Source organism: Apis laboriosa, unplaced genomic scaffold (assembly GCF_014066325.1).
Source record: "Apis laboriosa isolate Shangri-la unplaced genomic scaffold, ASM1406632v1 scaffold112_cov148, whole genome shotgun sequence".
Taxonomy (NCBI): Eukaryota; Metazoa; Arthropoda; class Insecta; order Hymenoptera; family Apidae; genus Apis; species Apis laboriosa.
In genome coordinates, this window is record NW_025220865.1 from 2,962,550 (window position 1) to 2,978,315 (window position 15,766).

The following is a 15,766-nucleotide window of genomic DNA, read 5'->3' on the forward strand; positions in this document are numbered from 1 at the left end:
TAGACGATCAGAGGTCACGTGATCTTCCGTTTCATATAGGATGAATGAGCTTATTCCCATTAAGAACAGGCCAGTCGTACGTACACATATGTATGTACTACCTTTCGCAATACTCGACGGTCAATTGAACTTGTTGTAAGTGCTTTCTTCTGTTCATCGGTGCAAATCATACGATCGATCACCGCATCCTGAGGTGGATTTGCGATAATACTGATTCCTTATGATACTTTCACAAACTTCGTTTTTTATATATGAACATAGACAATATATAAAATAGATATAATTATAAATGAGATATAAGATAGATTTGCAAAATTTTACTATAGATTAGGTAGAGAATATTATCCTATCATCTAATATATTTTTATATAAATGAGTCCAAAGACTTTTAGTTAAAATAGTTTCATATTCACATTAAAATATGTGTATAATATATATGAAAATAAATAAACATATAAAATCTACATATTACAATAGAAAAATTAGATAAAATAGATTGAAATTTTAAATCAATAGACTAAACAAAGAAAACATAAAGTTCATTAGATATGGAAATCATTTTTTAAGTGCATAAATTTCACAGAACAAGTATAGACAAGGAAAGCAAATAATAGAACAGAGATAGAGATAGAATAAAAATTTGAAATTCAACGCCATCTTCAGAATGGTGCAAATGAAACTCATAATAAAAATAGAAAATAGTTGAAGAAAGATAGAGATAGGATAAAAATTAATTATTAGTGCTATCTTTTGATCAACAAATCTTTCAAAATCTTTAAAAATAAGATAAAATAGAACATTCGAGAGATGACGCTGAATTTCAATTATTTCATATCTTCTTATATCTTTCGTCAAGAGATGGTGCTAGCAGTTAATTACTTTATGTCTATTCTTCTTTTAATATTTTTTGTTTTTTCTTTATAATTCTTTATAATTTTTATTTATGGCATTGTAGAAATGGCATTGTATTTTTCCAAATTTTTACTTTATTTTTATCTCTTTCTTATTTCTATTTTCTTTGTTAACATATGACACAATAGATAATATTTATTGTTATTTATGATAATAGAAAGAAATAAAAAGAAAGAATAATTAAATTGATGTATATAAATTAATATTATATAAAATATAAAAAAAAAAATTATAATAAATAATTAAATAAATAAAAATTAAATAAAAATGTAAGGTGTAGGACACTATAAAAATATATATTAGAAAAAAATGACTCTATTGAATAATAATAACAGCTTTATTTTTTCTGATTTGCAAAAAATTCAGATACTTTGGTATTTTATGGACTGTTGGATTCATTTTCATTTTTAACAAAGTGTATAAAAGTATATTAAATTTCTTACATAAAAGATATCCAAAATATAATTAAAATAATAATTTCATTAATTTTCTACAATAAATTAATCATAAATTTCATTTATAACATTTTATGTGCATGTACTAAAATAAAGTACTAGATTTATTGTACTGTATGTCTTTATATATTATTTCCCTTTAATTTCTCCTGTAATATTATTTCTGAAAATTAAAATTTCTAATAATCAAAATTTCAGACATATGTTAAATTATAAGTTTTCTCTAAAATTAATAAATATATATTATAATTATAAATATATATTTCTTTGTAGTACATTCAAAATCAAATAGTGAAAGAAAAGGTGATGTGTAAACTTTTGTGCAAATAATTATTTTCCATATCTAATAATAAAAATTAAATAAATCACAAGTGAACACATTATTAAAACAATAACAAAAATCACATGATTACACAACTTTTCACCTTTTCTATATCTTTAATTTCATTCCTAATTTAAATTATTTATTGTACAAAAACATATATAGATATGTTCATTTGATTAAATTAATTATAAACAGTTTTAATAATAAATGGTGACAATTTAAAATCAAAAATATTTTCACTATTTACACAATCAACATAGGCAAATTTTCACGCATTAAACTTACCTAAGCTGATTAAATTATATTTTTTAAGTACAAGGCATTTGTGTACAAAATTTTATCACCTATAATTTACATAGGCAAAATAATAAAGGAATAAATGCCCCAAGAGCTACAAAGACTGGTAACATTACTGAAGAATCATCAATTGAATAAGGATCTGGAGTTCTAGGACCACTTGTATGTCGACTACGAACTGTAGATTCTTCCTCATCTTCTTGTATATTATGATATTCTTCTGGTTCTTGAGGAATTGGGCCCAATTGTGGTATATCTAAAAAAATATTAAAAAATAACTGTTACATTTATTTTAAAAGTTTACAAATATTAATAAATTCAACAAAACCTTCTATATTTCCTTTCACTACTGCAATAGCATTTATCTTTGGATTGTCTCTATAACCCTACAATTAATTAATTAAAATTAATATTTCAGTTAAATTGTATAAAATGAATCAAATATTATGAATTATATCAAATATTATCAGTATACTACTTTTATAAATTCAACTCTAATTTTTCCAGCTAATATGTCAGATTCTTCATCATTATATATTAATTTTCCAGCTTGAACTTTAAATGATATATATTCATCATGTGCTATACCACGTCCAACTCTCTCAAAGATATCTAAATCAGTAACAACAGTATGATCTCCATTTAATACAACATCAAATACCTAAAGAATATAATCATTTAATCATCATATTCAACAAACATTATAATTATAAAGATAAAGTTTTTATTAAATATTACCTTCATATTAGGAGAATTAAAATAAACTTCACAAAATTTTAATATCATAACATAATCTCCATCTTCATTTATTGGAATATCATATCCAAATGTGCTATGATGATAACGTTCAGTTTGATACAAAATTTGGTCAATAGTATTTACTCGACCAATAATTAACTGCTTGCCATAGTCAGATGCAGTTCCAACTTTATTCATTAAAGGATCTCTAGTATAACGAATTCCATAACTGTCAGTATGTGTATCTCCACCAGCATTTATTGCATATATTACTTCTAAACTTTGCAAACTTTGTACACAAACAATAAACAATAACATTGATATTGTCAAAAAGTATATTTCCCATCTCGCAGTCATACTTTTTATTATATATTAATATTCAACTGTTTCGATATAACAATATAATCATAACTTACTGCAATTTTTTGTAACCGGCAAAGGAGGTTATATTTAAAGTAGAAAGATATTCAAAGTTAATAACATATTGATGTTACATATAAAGAAATTTCAAATTCATTCAATTAAATTAAATTCTATATAAAATAATATCCAAATATTATACCCTATCTGTTTTGTTAATAAATGTCATAGTCTTGAATCACGAATTATGTATTATCAAACAGTCACGTTAGTATTACGTAGCCGGTATACATGTAAAACTGCCTTTAATGATAAATTTATTAATAAAATTCGATATTTCATTTTTATTTATATATATTTAATAAAAAAAACATATATATATAACAAATATTAAATTATAATAATTTATAACAAAATAATTAATATAACAAAATTTAATTTACATTTAGTAAAATAAAATTAAATATATTATACACATTTATTATCTTATATTCTTATAACATTTTTATTATTTATTTAATTTCTAATCAAATATATATTTAAATTTTATTTAAATTAAAATTTAAATTTTTTTTAAGTTAATATTAAATAGTAAATAGTTTTAATTATATATATATCATATACATATAATTATATACATATATGTATGTACATAACAAAATATAAATAATTTTCTTATATTGAAGTAAAAAATTTTTATTAAATGCAATTTTTTAATTTCTTAAATCACATCATTTTTTTTAGACTCTAATTTTTTTTAATTTGTATCCATTTACTGAAATTATTTATTTCATATTTTCATATTTCAATATTTTATTGTGATATACAAAAGAATTTTAAATATATCGTCCTATGCAATATGTTTTTTAATATTTTTAAGTAAAAGATAAAATTTTTAATTTTAAAATTTTTTTTCTATCAATATATTTAATATTTAATAAATATCAATAAAATTTATTGGTTATTATATCCATATAAATACATATATAAAAATCCTCCTGATATCGTTCAAATCCTGATATTGTTCAGAAAACCGTTACTGTTTATAAGAAGGAGCTTTTTTTTTGGAAATAAATCTTATAGTGGTTATAATATAAATTAGAAATTTTTGGAAATATCAATCATGAGATAAATAATAAAAATGAAAAAAAATTCATTTTTTTACAATATACTGATATATATTATATTATATTTGATAACTTCATTATGAATTTTAAAAACAAAATAAGATAAATTTTTATAAATCAAATGTTTTTTAAAAATCTTAGTTAATATAATATAATAGTAAATAATATCTTATTAATATGATGACATACGATAACTGCATATTTTACTAACTTTGTCAATATATCAATATTAATTTTATTTATTATAATTTAACAATTATTTTAGAAAATAAAAAAATATAAAATAATATAACAAAGAAAATGAGATTTGATTAATAAAAAATAAAATTATATTTTAGATAAAAATCAAATTCATCATATAAACATTCAAACGTTCAAAAAATCATTCAAATATATATATTTTTTCGATATAAAATATACAACAAAACTATATTATTTCAAAATTGCCTTTAATAAATAATAAAGTACACGCAGAAATGTCTTGAACACACTCGCGTAGTATTAACAGCGTATTGAACGGATATGGCATAAAGCAAGAATATACTGGAAGTTTCTACGGAACACTGCTGCAATGCTTATGATCATCGATTTTATACTATGCTTTGTCGCATAGATTGTACCCGCCAAAAGAAATTTTAATAATATTCAATGAATTTATACAATATCTTGACAAATTAGAACTCATAAATATTATTTTTATCACAATATTGTGATTAAATACATTTCAATAATTGATATCGATAAATAAATTTTTATATATAATCTTTTTACATAATTTTATATTTTTATTATTAAATGAAATTAAATTTCTTATAAGAAAATCAAATACTTATATTATATTATATTATAAAATATTTTATAATATAATTTTCTTAATATATATTTTCTATAAAATAAAATTTTATATATTAATTTTTTGATGTTTTTTATAAATAAATTAAAGTATATAGTAAAAACAATTTTTTTTACATTTATTTTATTGTTTTTATTTTTTAAACTTTTTTAATATATAATTTTTAATTAATTTTCGTATTAAAGTGTTATATATACATATATACATATATGTACACATCTTTTAAGTCATGTATACATGCGTCACAATTGACGCAAAATGTACATGTCATGTTCTTTATATATACGTAATATAGATTTCAAAAAAATTTATAAATTTTATTGCATGGTAAAAGATAGAAAATTTTATATAAATAAATTTTTTCTGTTTTTAATTCTATGCTATTTTAAATAAAATTCGATAATAAATTTCTATTTATAAAAATAATATTTATAAATACTATTAAATAATAAAAATTTCGATTTATTTCGATTTAAATATTTACATATGTATTTAAAAATTATTAAAATATCTCTACATATTTTTTCTTTTTTATGAATCATATAAAATTTTTATTGGATATTTTATTATTATATCTGTGATATATTGTTATGATTCATTGATATTACCTTTATATCAAGCATTATTTTATGTATTTACTATTAAATCTACTGTTATAAAAAAAAAATGTCGATTTTTTAATAATATTATGTAAAATAATAATTATTTTAAAAAAAAAATTAAATTTTAAATAAAATTATTTTACTTATATTAAGAATTACATCATTAAAAATTGAACACGTGTATTATAAAGGTTATAGATATTACAGGAATTATGAGACCTTGAAAACGTGCGATTCATAGCCAAGCATAGATATAAATTTTATATATGCATACATGTGTATGTGTAACTACTACACACCTTCTAGAATTAAGTAATAACTAGATTTTTTTTAACGTTCCTTATGATCCATTTCTGTATTATTTATTGTTCTAGCCAAAAATTACATAAAAAATTATTTTATTTGAATATCAGTAATATAAAAAATAATTTCAAAAGTTTAAAATAATTTTTATCAAAGAATGAGATTTTTAAATATTTCTATATATGAAATCTTTGGATCGATCGATAACCAAATAAAATACCACTATTGATACACGTAGTTCATGGCGTGTATCCAGTAATCATTGAAGTCTAACAGAAATTAATTTCTGATTGGTTGATAGAATGTACTAGAGTAGGAAGAACATTCCAGAAGCGTCCTCTGGGAAGGTAATATATACAGAGCGCCGGATGCGGGCTCTTCACTCACGTTGCGAATCGTCAATCGAAGAACTTCTTCTCTGTCCTACGAAGAGATTTTTACAAAGCGAATTTTTACCAAGCGAACAAAGAAGAAAGGTGTGTTCCCATTATCTTTGTTTGACATCTGTAATATTTGATACAACATTCATATTAGAAATAATCTCGAATTTTTTTTTTTTTACAAATTAAATTTTCATTTCATATTTTTACAGAAAAGCAAAGATGGCTAAAGCACCTGCAGTTGGTATTGATCTTGGCACTACTTATTCTTGTGTTGGCGTATTCCAGCATGGAAAAGTAGAAATCATCGCTAATGATCAAGGAAATCGTACAACACCTAGCTATGTTGCATTTACGGAAACTGAACGATTAATCGGCGATGCTGCCAAAAATCAAGTTGCCATGAACCCCAACAACACCATTTTCGGTAAGTATGTTATTCTCAAAGTATTTTTTTATTTATATTGAATTATCATATTTTCTATGAATTTACTCGATCTTTTATTAGTAAATTAAAAATTTATCAAATCCTTTTATATTCTTTATTAGTTTATTTCTAATTATAATTAGAAATTAAATTATTTAAACTTTTTTTATTGATATATTTATAGTTTTATTGATATATTTATTAAATTTTTATTATTCAATAAAATTTAAAAAATTTTTTATAAAATTTTAAATTTAAAGTAATTACAAAAATAAATTTGTTATAAATTTGTTTTGAAATCTTAGATTAATGATTACTATGATCATTACTACTATTACTGTGATATAATAATTTATAATAAAAGTTTTATAAAGTTAACATGAAAATTTGTATTATAGATGTAAATTCTTAAAATATAGTTGCTTGATTTCTTTAATTTTATAATGATAATTTAATAAAGTTTGTAGTAACTATTGTTTTTGAATTAAAGCATTATTAATGTTCAGTTTCTAAAAACAATTTCTAAATTATTTTGATTGATTTTTTCATGTATTTTAATATTTCATTTTTTATGAATTAATATTTTAACAAAATTTTTCAAAACGAAATTATAATTTTGTAAATAGCAGTGAAAATTTTCTGAATACCTAGATGATGTCAATATGTATACTAGAAATATCTTGTAGTAGTATCTGTTATACGTTGTTGATATGACCTGTGAATGAGGGCGATAAGCCATTTGCCTCACTAAATGTTGATATATATTATTAATAGTAATTAATAATGAATTCAGCTAATTATAAGTTATAAGAATATGTGTGATTTGATTATATATTTGTGTAGATTGACTTATTTCATTAGATCTTATATTTTTTCCTGATGTCAATTTATCAACAATGTATAGTGTACGCAAGCGCAGTTATAAAAAATTCTACCATAATATCTAAAGGACGCCATATTAAGTATATCCTCCGGTTATCGTAAACTTTATTTTAAAAAGACTCTCCTTTATTAGAAAAAATATTCAAAAATATGTACTATATTGATTTCAATAACATATTTCAAAATATACATAATATATCTATAAAAGATTTTCTTTTATTTCATAAAAATTATAAATAATGCTTAATATAAAAAATGACATAAATAAATATTAAATATCCTAAATTTATTAAAAGATTAAATTTAAAAAAATTAAAATAAGTGAAAAGTAAATGTTTCACTTCATGAAAAAAATAATATGATATACATTTTTCGATAATTTTTCTTTTTTTTTTTTGTAAATATTTTTCATTTAGAAAATAATGATTAACTATATAAAATATATTATAATGTTTTAATATAATGGATTAATTTAATATACAAAAAATGATTTAAAAAAAACTGAATTTTTTTTTATTCTATAAATATAAATCTATTGCAATCGACGAAAACAGAAAATTAATATTGTTACATATTTTCTTACGAAAATTATTTAATTTAATATCATGTCATATTTATAGATCGGAAAATCGATTTATATCGATCGTTTACGTTTGTATATTGCAAATTATATGATTAAAATATGTAGGTGAACATTTTATCAATAAGAATATATTACCTCGTTTCTCAAATTTTTATAAATTTGAATAATATTTCACATAAAATTACGAATCAAAAATATCTTAAATATATTATATAATTTAATTAAAAGTTTAGCGATAAATTTATTTCATTGTATTTGTTTTTAGATGCCAAACGCCTTATTGGTCGTCGTTTTGAAGATCCCACTGTTCAGGCTGATATGAAGCATTGGCCCTTTACCGTTGTAAATGATGGTGGCAAGCCTAAGATTCAAGTATATTACAAAGGAGAGGCGAAGACTTTCTTCCCCGAAGAAGTGAGTTCAATGGTCCTGGTAAAGATGAAGGAAACAGCTGAAGCATATCTGGGAAAAACTGTCAGTAATGCCGTGATCACTGTACCTGCTTACTTCAACGACTCGCAGCGTCAGGCAACTAAGGACGCTGGTACCATCTCGGGCTTAAACGTTTTACGTATTATCAACGAGCCCACCGCTGCCGCCATTGCTTATGGCTTGGATAAAAAAACTACCAGCGAACGCAACGTCCTTATCTTTGATCTTGGTGGTGGCACCTTTGATGTCTCAATTCTAACCATTGAAGATGGCATTTTCGAGGTCAAGTCAACAGCAGGAGATACCCATCTTGGCGGCGAAGATTTTGATAACCGTATGGTCAATCATTTTGTACAAGAATTCAAACGCAAATATAAAAAAGATTTGACTGCAAATAAACGCGCTCTTCGTCGTTTGAGAACAGCTTGTGAGCGTGCGAAACGCACTTTGTCTTCGTCTACTCAAGCTAGCATTGAAATTGATTCGCTCTATGAGGGAATCGATTTTTATACATCGATCACCAGAGCTCGATTTGAAGAACTCTGTGCTGATCTCTTCAGAGGAACACTCGAGCCAGTAGAAAAATCATTACGCGATGCTAAAATGGATAAAGCTCAGATTCACGATATCGTTTTGGTTGGTGGATCCACGCGAATTCCTAAGATTCAAAAACTTCTGCAGGACTTCTTCAATGGAAAGGAATTAAATAAGTCTATCAATCCTGATGAGGCTGTAGCATATGGAGCTGCTGTGCAAGCTGCCATTCTTCATGGTGACAAATCTGAAGAAGTACAAGATCTATTACTTCTTGATGTAACACCTCTATCTCTTGGTATTGAAACTGCTGGTGGTGTTATGACTGCTCTTATTAAGAGAAATACTACCATTCCAACAAAGCAAACTCAAACCTTCACTACATATGCTGATAATCAACCAGGAGTATTGATTCAAGTCTATGAAGGAGAACGTGCTATGACAAAAGATAACAATCTATTAGGTAAATTTGAGCTCAGTGGCATTCCTCCAGCTCCTCGAGGAGTTCCTCAAATTGAAGTCACCTTTGACATTGATGCCAATGGTATTCTCAATGTCTCTGCAGTTGATAAATCTACTGGTAAAGAGAACAAAATCACTATTACCAATGATAAAGGCCGTCTCAGCAAAGAAGATATCGAAAGGATGGTCAACGAAGCTGAGAAATATCGTAGCGAAGACGAAAAACAAAAGGAAACTATCGCTGCTAAGAATGGTCTTGAGTCTTACTGCTTCAACATGAAGAGTACAGTGGAAGACGAGAAGTTGAAGGATAAAATCAGCGCCAGTGACAAACAAGTTGTACTGGATAAATGCAATGATATCATTAAATGGCTCGATGCTAACCAATTAGCTGATAAAGAAGAATATGAACATAAACAGAAAGAATTGGAAGCTATATGCAATCCTATTGTCACAAAATTGTATCAGGGTACTGGTGGGATGCCTGGTGGAATGCCTGGTGGAATGCCTGGTGGCTTCCCAGGAGCTGGTGGCGGTGCTCCTGGTGGTGGTGCATCTGGACCTACCATCGAAGAAGTCGATTAAATCGATTACTCGCTTGCCACTGCCCTCTCCATGATTTATTCCGATGCAAAGGATAACAACTTCAAGAACATAGAATTAGACAGCTTCGGTCTTTCGTTCCTAAATATATAATTTATCTAGATTTTATAATTTTTTTTATATCATTGTAAAAATCACTTCTGATTTATTTATTTTGTTCTACTGTAAAACTAGACAAATAATTTATTTCATTAGTAATTTCCTACAGATTATAATAAACGTAAAAAAAAAAAAAACTATTGTACTTATATTTTGAAAATGTGGATAAAAAAGATCAGTTGTTAGTTTTCTATGTTCAAAAAACTATGAAAATATAAAACAATCCCTGAAATACAATTTTTTTATAATTTATTTTCTTACCTTCCTATTAAATTTTAATTTTCATCATCAAATTTATTAATTAAATATTTTTAATCAATTGTTATATCTACAATAATTTTGAATTATTTAAAGTAAGAAAAAATATACAATTATTAGTTTAAATATGTTAGTTATTTAATGCGCAATAAATTCTAGATTATTTTGTAATAAAATATTTGAAATGTACTATAAAATTTATAAAATTACATAATGGAACAAAAAGACAATTTTGTGGATTTATATTGGTACATTTAAATGAAACAAACAAGAATGTAAAATGAAAAAATTATTCATTCTTGTTAACAAATAATGAAATATTACTCATTCTAATTCAATTTTGATATAAAATATGATTATATAAAATTGAAAATAAAGAAAAAACGAATATTTCTTCGCTTAAAATTTGTTGAACTTGATAGAAAAAGTAATGTTAAATATAATAATTTTAGATCGAATATGTTGTGTTCAAAATTGTTCAATATACAATAAAATTTTTATACGATATATATAAAAATTATAAAAAAAGTTATTTCAGAAGATATGTATATTTAATAAATTTATATATTTATTTTAATTTTCATGAAATTAAATTTTATTTGCATGTATAACAGACTCAAATTTGTATGCTGCTACAGAAAACATTTGTTTAATTTGATAATACACTGATAAAAATCAATAATAGATAATATATTATTATATGTTATGATTTGTACTAGAACTTTACAAATTTTCTAATATATGTCCAAATTAATCTGAAATATAACACATGATAGTAAAATAACTCAATTGCAAAATTAAAAAATAACATAGAGTGCGAGAATTAGTATGAAAAAAATTAAGATTGATGTGCCATAGTAGTTGCAAACAATATAGTTGATTTTCCTTTCTTCTTTTTCTTTCCACCTCCATTTTTTTTTGTTTCTGGAAAATAAAATAATTATCATAAATAAATCATTAATGCTATAAACTTTCAAGTCTGCGTTTTAAAACTTTTATTATAGATAATATACTCTTAGATTAATATACTCTTAAAATACTTAAATATTTTATAAAGTTAAATTTTATAAAATTACTTACCTAATTTTGTTTGTTCTAAAGCGGCTGCTAAGGCATCGCCAAAACTTTGACTGTATGATGGTACTGAGACATAATCCTCTTCTTCGGTGTTTTTTGAGGATGATTGAATAGTCATACTAGAATATGGTTTCCCATGATTGGAGTTAATTGATGGCCATACTGTTTGTGATTTTAAACGAGTGCCGGTATTTCGTAACATTTCCGCGAATGATGGTCCCGATTCCTGAGGGATGTCAGTTTGTTTGGATGTAACAATTTCATCAAAAGTGCTTAAAGATGGACTACTAGCTACACTTGAAGTCGTCGTTGATTCTGGTGGTGATGGAACATTTTCTCTACAAATATATACTCGCTTAGATTTTTCTATATATTTTGAAACTAATTTCAATTTTTTATAATGATATGCCAACATATATTATTAATAAATATTCTTTTTTAATCTTTAATTAATCAATATATTTAATACTGTATTATTTTTATTTAATAATAAAATAATGAAAACTACGTACTCAGAAAATAATAATTCTGGCTGCCATTGAGGAAAATGTCGCTGTGAATCAATGTGTACAATAGGTGTTGGATATCTTCCCATACGTTTATTTTCTTCTTCAGTAATCTTTTTTTCTCTTTTTCTCTCTTCACGTTCTCGTTGTTGTCTACGTTTGTGTCTTAATGCTAATTGATCTATAAAATCATTCAAAGCATTAAAATATTCATAAAATGGAAATAAAGTACAGATCTAATTATAAAATTACCTCGAAATGAAAACAAAACTTCTTCTGATACAATGGGCGGTTTTAATTCAATTTCGGCTACCTCGAATTGGCAAGTCAATGGGAGATGACATAAATATCTTAATCTACGTCTTAGATCTTCTGTAAGACTTCCTCCTTCTTTTTCTAAGAGTTTTCCTGTTATAATATGTGGAGAATTTTCAAGATTACCATATTGCATTTCTAACATCTTGACGTTCATTGCGTGAAGATATAAATGTTGTCCATCTTCCGCTAAAAATTAATATAATATTTTTAATAGGTATATCAAACAAATAAATTAAATATTAAAGAAAAAATAAGAACCTTGATAGAAATAAAAGAATTTTGTTATGCCCGAGGTTGATTGAGCGCCGATAAGTGAATTTTCTGTAGATTTTAATATTTCTTCATCTACATTTTTCACATCCTTTTTTATTATAGTATTTGTTTCTTCATTATCTTGAGATAAACTTTTCTCAATGTTAATATTTTCTGTTTGCATTTCATTTGTGAAAATGGTTTCTGATTTTACCTATAAAAAGAAAAATATATTTTATGGAAGAAAAATTTTATCTACAAATAAATGTTTTTATACTGCCTTAGATTAGATTAGAAAAAATTTAATTAATTTCACTTTTTGTAACAATTCCTCCTCTCTTTTTGAAAGTTCTTCAAGTGCCTGTTCAATATAACAATTTTCTGGAGAATCAGGATTATCAGATAGTTCTAATTGCAATTGAATACGTTCTGATTCAATGATATTCTTCACCTGAATTATAATTTATGATATGAATCATAATTAAATTTTTATAATTTAATTTTTGGAAATTTCAGGAACTTACATCTTTTGTATTTGCAATAAGAAGTTTTGAATACACTTGATTGCTAATACTCTCTGAAACAGGGAAAAAGTTTGTTGGATTTTGGATTATAGATCCAACAGGCACTGCAAGCAGAGATCCTTTTTCACGACGCATCAAACGTAAAGTAATAGTATCTCCTAAATTTAATGTACTTTGAGTGACTTCATTAACACTGAAATGGAGAAAAAAAATAAAAAATTCATTAAAATCTTAAAAAAAATTTTATTTTTTAATGTTATTTGAATTCAAATAAATTACCTTTTTAAATCAGATTTTTGGATAGATTCATAACAAATAGGACATTTACGCCAAGATTTATCAGAAAGTGATAAATAATGAAGGATACAAGGCCAACAATAAACATGACCACAACGTGTCATTTTTCCAGCAACAGGTGAACATAAACATATTGGGCATGATAAGCTTTCAGAACTGTGAAGTTTCTAAACAATAGAATATTTACAATTATTATTATTTGTATTTTAAAATAAATAAAATTTAAAAAATTATTTAAATATATTAAATATGATAATATATTATAATTTACAATTTGTTCTACCCATCTCCAATCAACTAGTATATCAGGATCACTTAGATATAATGTGTAATTCCCATTGGCACTTACAACAAATTGGCAGCTAAAAAATAGTAAAATATTAAAATTTATTATTATTAAATTATTTATTCATATTACTTTTACTTTATTATATTTATTTCACATTCTTATTAATATTAATATAATATAGTTTACCTGGCTTGTAAAAATTGTTCTTTGTTGTATTTATGCCGCTGTACTGGTGGAAGCCATCTATTACTGTTTCTAGAAAAACCTTTCATTGATTTTCCATGATTCCATGCACTTGAACCACCTTGCATTTCACGTGGTTCATAATGAAAATTCAGCAGATGATTCAAATTCTGCTTTTTACTTCCTTGGACCACTACTGAGCCAGGCTCAGCTAATTCTGTTTGCACTACCTAAAAATTAAAATGTTGAATTTAAATATAATCTTATATATATAAATTAAATATTATTCCATATAATTGAAATAAACCTTGGTATCCTCCTTTGAACTGCCATGATATTGTCCTTTAGGTTTTGGTCTCTTATCAAAATTTTTTGTTTTCTGTACATTGCACTTCTTTGATTGTTCAAATTTTGAGAAACTGTTAGCACCTGCTGGTTCACGTCGACGCGAGTTTCTTGGAAAAGATTTGTTTGTAACATCTGCAAAAATAACAATTTATTTTTAAAGTTTTTTTAAAGAAATATACATAAGTAATATTTAAATAAATATATTTATTATTTTAATTTATATTCTAATTTATTAAGTAATAAAAAAAATTTTGTATTCAATTTATATAAGATAAAATAAAATATTACAGATAAAATACTTTATTAAATTAAACAATAAGTTGTAAACTTATTAGTTTTTAAATAAATAAATTAATTTTTAAATAATAAATAATATAAATTAATTAAATCTTTTTACAATATTTAGAAATCTTTATGCTGAAATATTCTATATATTATTATTAAAAATTCATATATAATTAAAAAATATTTTGGTTTATAAATAATTAAAAAAAAACTAGAAGAAAACAATTTGAAAAAGTTAAGGTCATAAGATATATAAGTTATTTTTTTTTTGTATTAAGTATACATGTAAGACGTTAACGAAATGATGACGTCGTTATCGACATTGGGACGACGCACCTTGAGTCTTTTTAGAATCAGCAGGAACCCCCTTTGCAGAGGATTGCGGAAATTTTGTATTTTTTTCCATTTCTGGCACGAATGTATTCGTGCTGAATTCCAGAGTGATTGAGGCTACGGTTTCCTCCGTATGGAGAAACAGTGTATTTCTGCAGGCCCTTCATCTTCTTCAATAAGCCATGTTTCGTTATCGTCAAAGGTGAAGAAAAAATCCTCGAGATGCCGATAATCCACGGCCGATGTAACGATACTAGTTTGACCACAAACACGGGTGTAACAGAGCAAAAGCTCTGCTTCGTTTTTTCGCCGTAAACGACGATTATCCCAATTCCTGGCACAACGGCCAAAAGCGGTCGCGATCTCGTCGCTATGATGGCGACGAAACTAATGACTTGCGCAAGCGGATGTAATACGTAATACCAATCGAAAACTTGAACAATTTACAAATATTCATATAATAAGATAATACTATTAACTTGAATGCTTTTTTTCTCTATTTCTATAAATATATACAAATAATAATACAATATTATAGAATATAAAATATATTTTAATTTTAAAAAGATACTAACGAATAACCAGTTTATTCAACTTCCGTTGTTCGAAAACTTAATAATGATAAACTCAATACACTTGAAATCGTCTTATCTTTCAATAAAATTTTATCATATTTCCTATAGTAGTATGATACATATATTGTAAATATTATTTTATAATGA

At 24.6% G+C, this 15,766-nt stretch overlaps 3 protein-coding genes across 5 annotated transcripts; 1 reads left to right on the top strand and 2 right to left on the bottom strand.

Moving 5' to 3' along the window:
• Positions 1–1,230: 1,230 nt before the first annotated feature.
• LOC122712632 (malectin-A) lies at positions 1,231–3,427 on the bottom strand. Of its 2 annotated transcripts, XR_006346369.1 has the most exons (5): positions 2,728–3,427; positions 2,468–2,650; positions 2,318–2,375; positions 1,978–2,245; positions 1,231–1,530 (listed from the first exon to the last, which is right to left on the bottom strand). XR_006346369.1 is itself a non-coding variant. In XM_043932433.1 (4 exons), the coding sequence occupies exons 1-4, from the start codon at positions 3,082–3,084 to the stop codon at positions 2,037–2,039; spliced, it is 807 nt and encodes a 268-aa protein (XP_043788368.1). In that variant the 5' UTR covers positions 3,085–3,425; the 3' UTR covers positions 1,717–2,036. The 2 variants fall into 2 exon arrangements, 1 of the variants encoding a protein (XP_043788368.1); XM_043932433.1 differs by lacking the exon at positions 1,231–1,530 and having other exon boundaries at positions 1,717–2,245; positions 2,728–3,425.
• A 2,867-nt stretch (positions 3,428–6,294) lies between these two features.
• Positions 6,295–10,611, top strand: LOC122712094 (heat shock 70 kDa protein cognate 4). Its single transcript, XM_043931453.1, has 3 exons — positions 6,295–6,448; positions 6,565–6,779; positions 8,510–10,611. Exons 2-3 carry the CDS (start codon positions 6,575–6,577, stop codon positions 10,255–10,257), a joined length of 1,953 nt encoding a protein of 650 aa, XP_043787388.1. The 5' UTR covers positions 6,295–6,448; positions 6,565–6,574; the 3' UTR covers positions 10,258–10,611.
• Positions 10,612–11,203: 592 nt separating this feature from the next.
• On the bottom strand, positions 11,204–15,425 carry LOC122712013 (RING finger protein 10). Of its 2 annotated transcripts, XM_043931291.1 has the most exons (12): positions 15,048–15,425; positions 14,386–14,558; positions 14,082–14,308; positions 13,878–13,968; positions 13,589–13,773; positions 13,310–13,502; positions 13,102–13,236; positions 12,792–12,999; positions 12,468–12,719; positions 12,222–12,396; positions 11,713–12,047; positions 11,204–11,556 (listed from the first exon to the last, which is right to left on the bottom strand). In XM_043931291.1, the coding sequence occupies exons 1-12, from the start codon at positions 15,115–15,117 to the stop codon at positions 11,471–11,473; spliced, it is 2,130 nt and encodes a 709-aa protein (XP_043787226.1). In that variant the 5' UTR covers positions 15,118–15,425; the 3' UTR covers positions 11,204–11,470. The 2 variants fall into 2 exon arrangements, with proteins under 2 accessions (XP_043787226.1, XP_043787234.1); XM_043931299.1 differs by lacking the exon at positions 13,102–13,236.
• Between the last annotated feature and the right edge of the window lie 341 nt (positions 15,426–15,766).